Source organism: Crocuta crocuta, unplaced genomic scaffold, assembly GCF_008692635.1.
Source record: "Crocuta crocuta isolate KB4526 unplaced genomic scaffold, BGI_CrCroc_1.0 scaffold650, whole genome shotgun sequence".
NCBI lineage: Eukaryota > Metazoa > Chordata > Mammalia > Carnivora > Hyaenidae > Crocuta > Crocuta crocuta.
In genome coordinates this window covers 573,874-575,006 of record NW_027532882.1, presented here as the reverse complement: position 1 = coordinate 575,006, position 1,133 = coordinate 573,874, and the positions used below count along the sequence as shown (strand labels likewise).

The following is a 1,133-nucleotide window of genomic DNA, read 5'->3' as shown; positions in this document are numbered from 1 at the left end:
GAGGCATAGGTGGTGACTGAGGGGGGGCGCTGACCCGTCCTGGGGCCTGGGCTGGAGCTGGAGAGAACCTGCCCGCACTCTGCTCCCACCGAAGGCGCCGCGCATCCTGGACACCACAGCCGTGGTTGCTCTCCAGTCTCCTCCCGGGCAGGCCGCGCAGGGCACACTTGTATGCAGTGTCCACCCCGTGGGCCCAGGAGAGCCCGTCCCGCAGGAGCAGCTCAACACTTACGGAGGGTGGGGGTCGGGTCGGGGTTGGGGGAGTGAGGACGGCCAGACCACGGGGGAGGGAGGGAGGACACGGGAGTCCCCCGCATCAGGGAATGGACACGACACTCATGCTCTGCGGCAGGACTATAGCGGAGCCACCAATACGCCTAGGGGTGGGGGAGGGGTCCTCTTCCCAGTCGCGGGGAGCCAGTCGGGGACCAGCCGGGCCGGTGAGGCAGGGAGCCAGGGCGGGGTGGGATAAAGGCACGAAGTGGGGCTCCGGCCAGGCCGGCAGGAAAGATGGGAGGGGTCTGAGGGGGAGGAGCCGGACTTCTAACGCCCTCCCCGCCTTGGGCTAGGATCTGGGGTGGGATCCTGAGCGCCATCCCGGTCAGGCGGCGCCCGCGTCGGGTCGGCCCTCGGAGAGAAGCCCCGCTCCACTCAGACCAGCGCGTAGTCGAACTGTCCGCGCTCGAGCGCCTCCTTGTGGTCGGTCCAGGACGAGGCGGGCATGCGGCTGTAGGGGTCGAGCAGGATGCGCACGCAGCGCACCATCAGCAGCACCAGCACCACGAGCAGGCAGAGTACGAAGGCGAACACCGTGCGCTGCTCCGCGTCCAGGCCCGCGCCCACCGGGGGCCCCGTCGANGCCGCCCCCTCCTGCCACCGCCCCCTGACCTTGCCGGGATCCAGCCCCCGCCCGGGCCTCCGTTCCCCGGCTACGCCCAAGCCCGGGCCTCGGGCACGCCGCCGCAGGCACTCGGGGACCCAACTCCGGTCGTGCGCGCAGGTGGGGGTGCTGAGAGTGGGGAGAGGGAGCCCGGGCCCGGCCAGCCCGCGTACAACAGGTGCGAACGCACGGCCCGGGCGGCGCGGCGAAACCCTGTCCCCCGCCCGGCTCCCTCTGTCCCCGGCCTCCCGGC

At 72.1% G+C, this 1,133-nt stretch overlaps 1 protein-coding gene across 1 annotated transcript in view; it reads right to left on the bottom strand.

Annotated features, from left to right (window-relative positions):
• Nucleotides 1–6: 6 nt before the first annotated feature.
• CTXN1 (cortexin 1) overlaps nt 7–1,133 on the bottom strand; it is a 1,700-nt gene continuing 573 nt past the window's right edge. Inside the window, exon 2 of the mRNA XM_077745727.1 lies at nt 7–1,009. Within this exon, the coding sequence (XP_077601853.1) occupies nt 652–1,009 (358 nt within the window). The 3' untranslated portion in view covers nt 7–651. The remainder of the gene's footprint in view (nt 1,010–1,133) is intronic.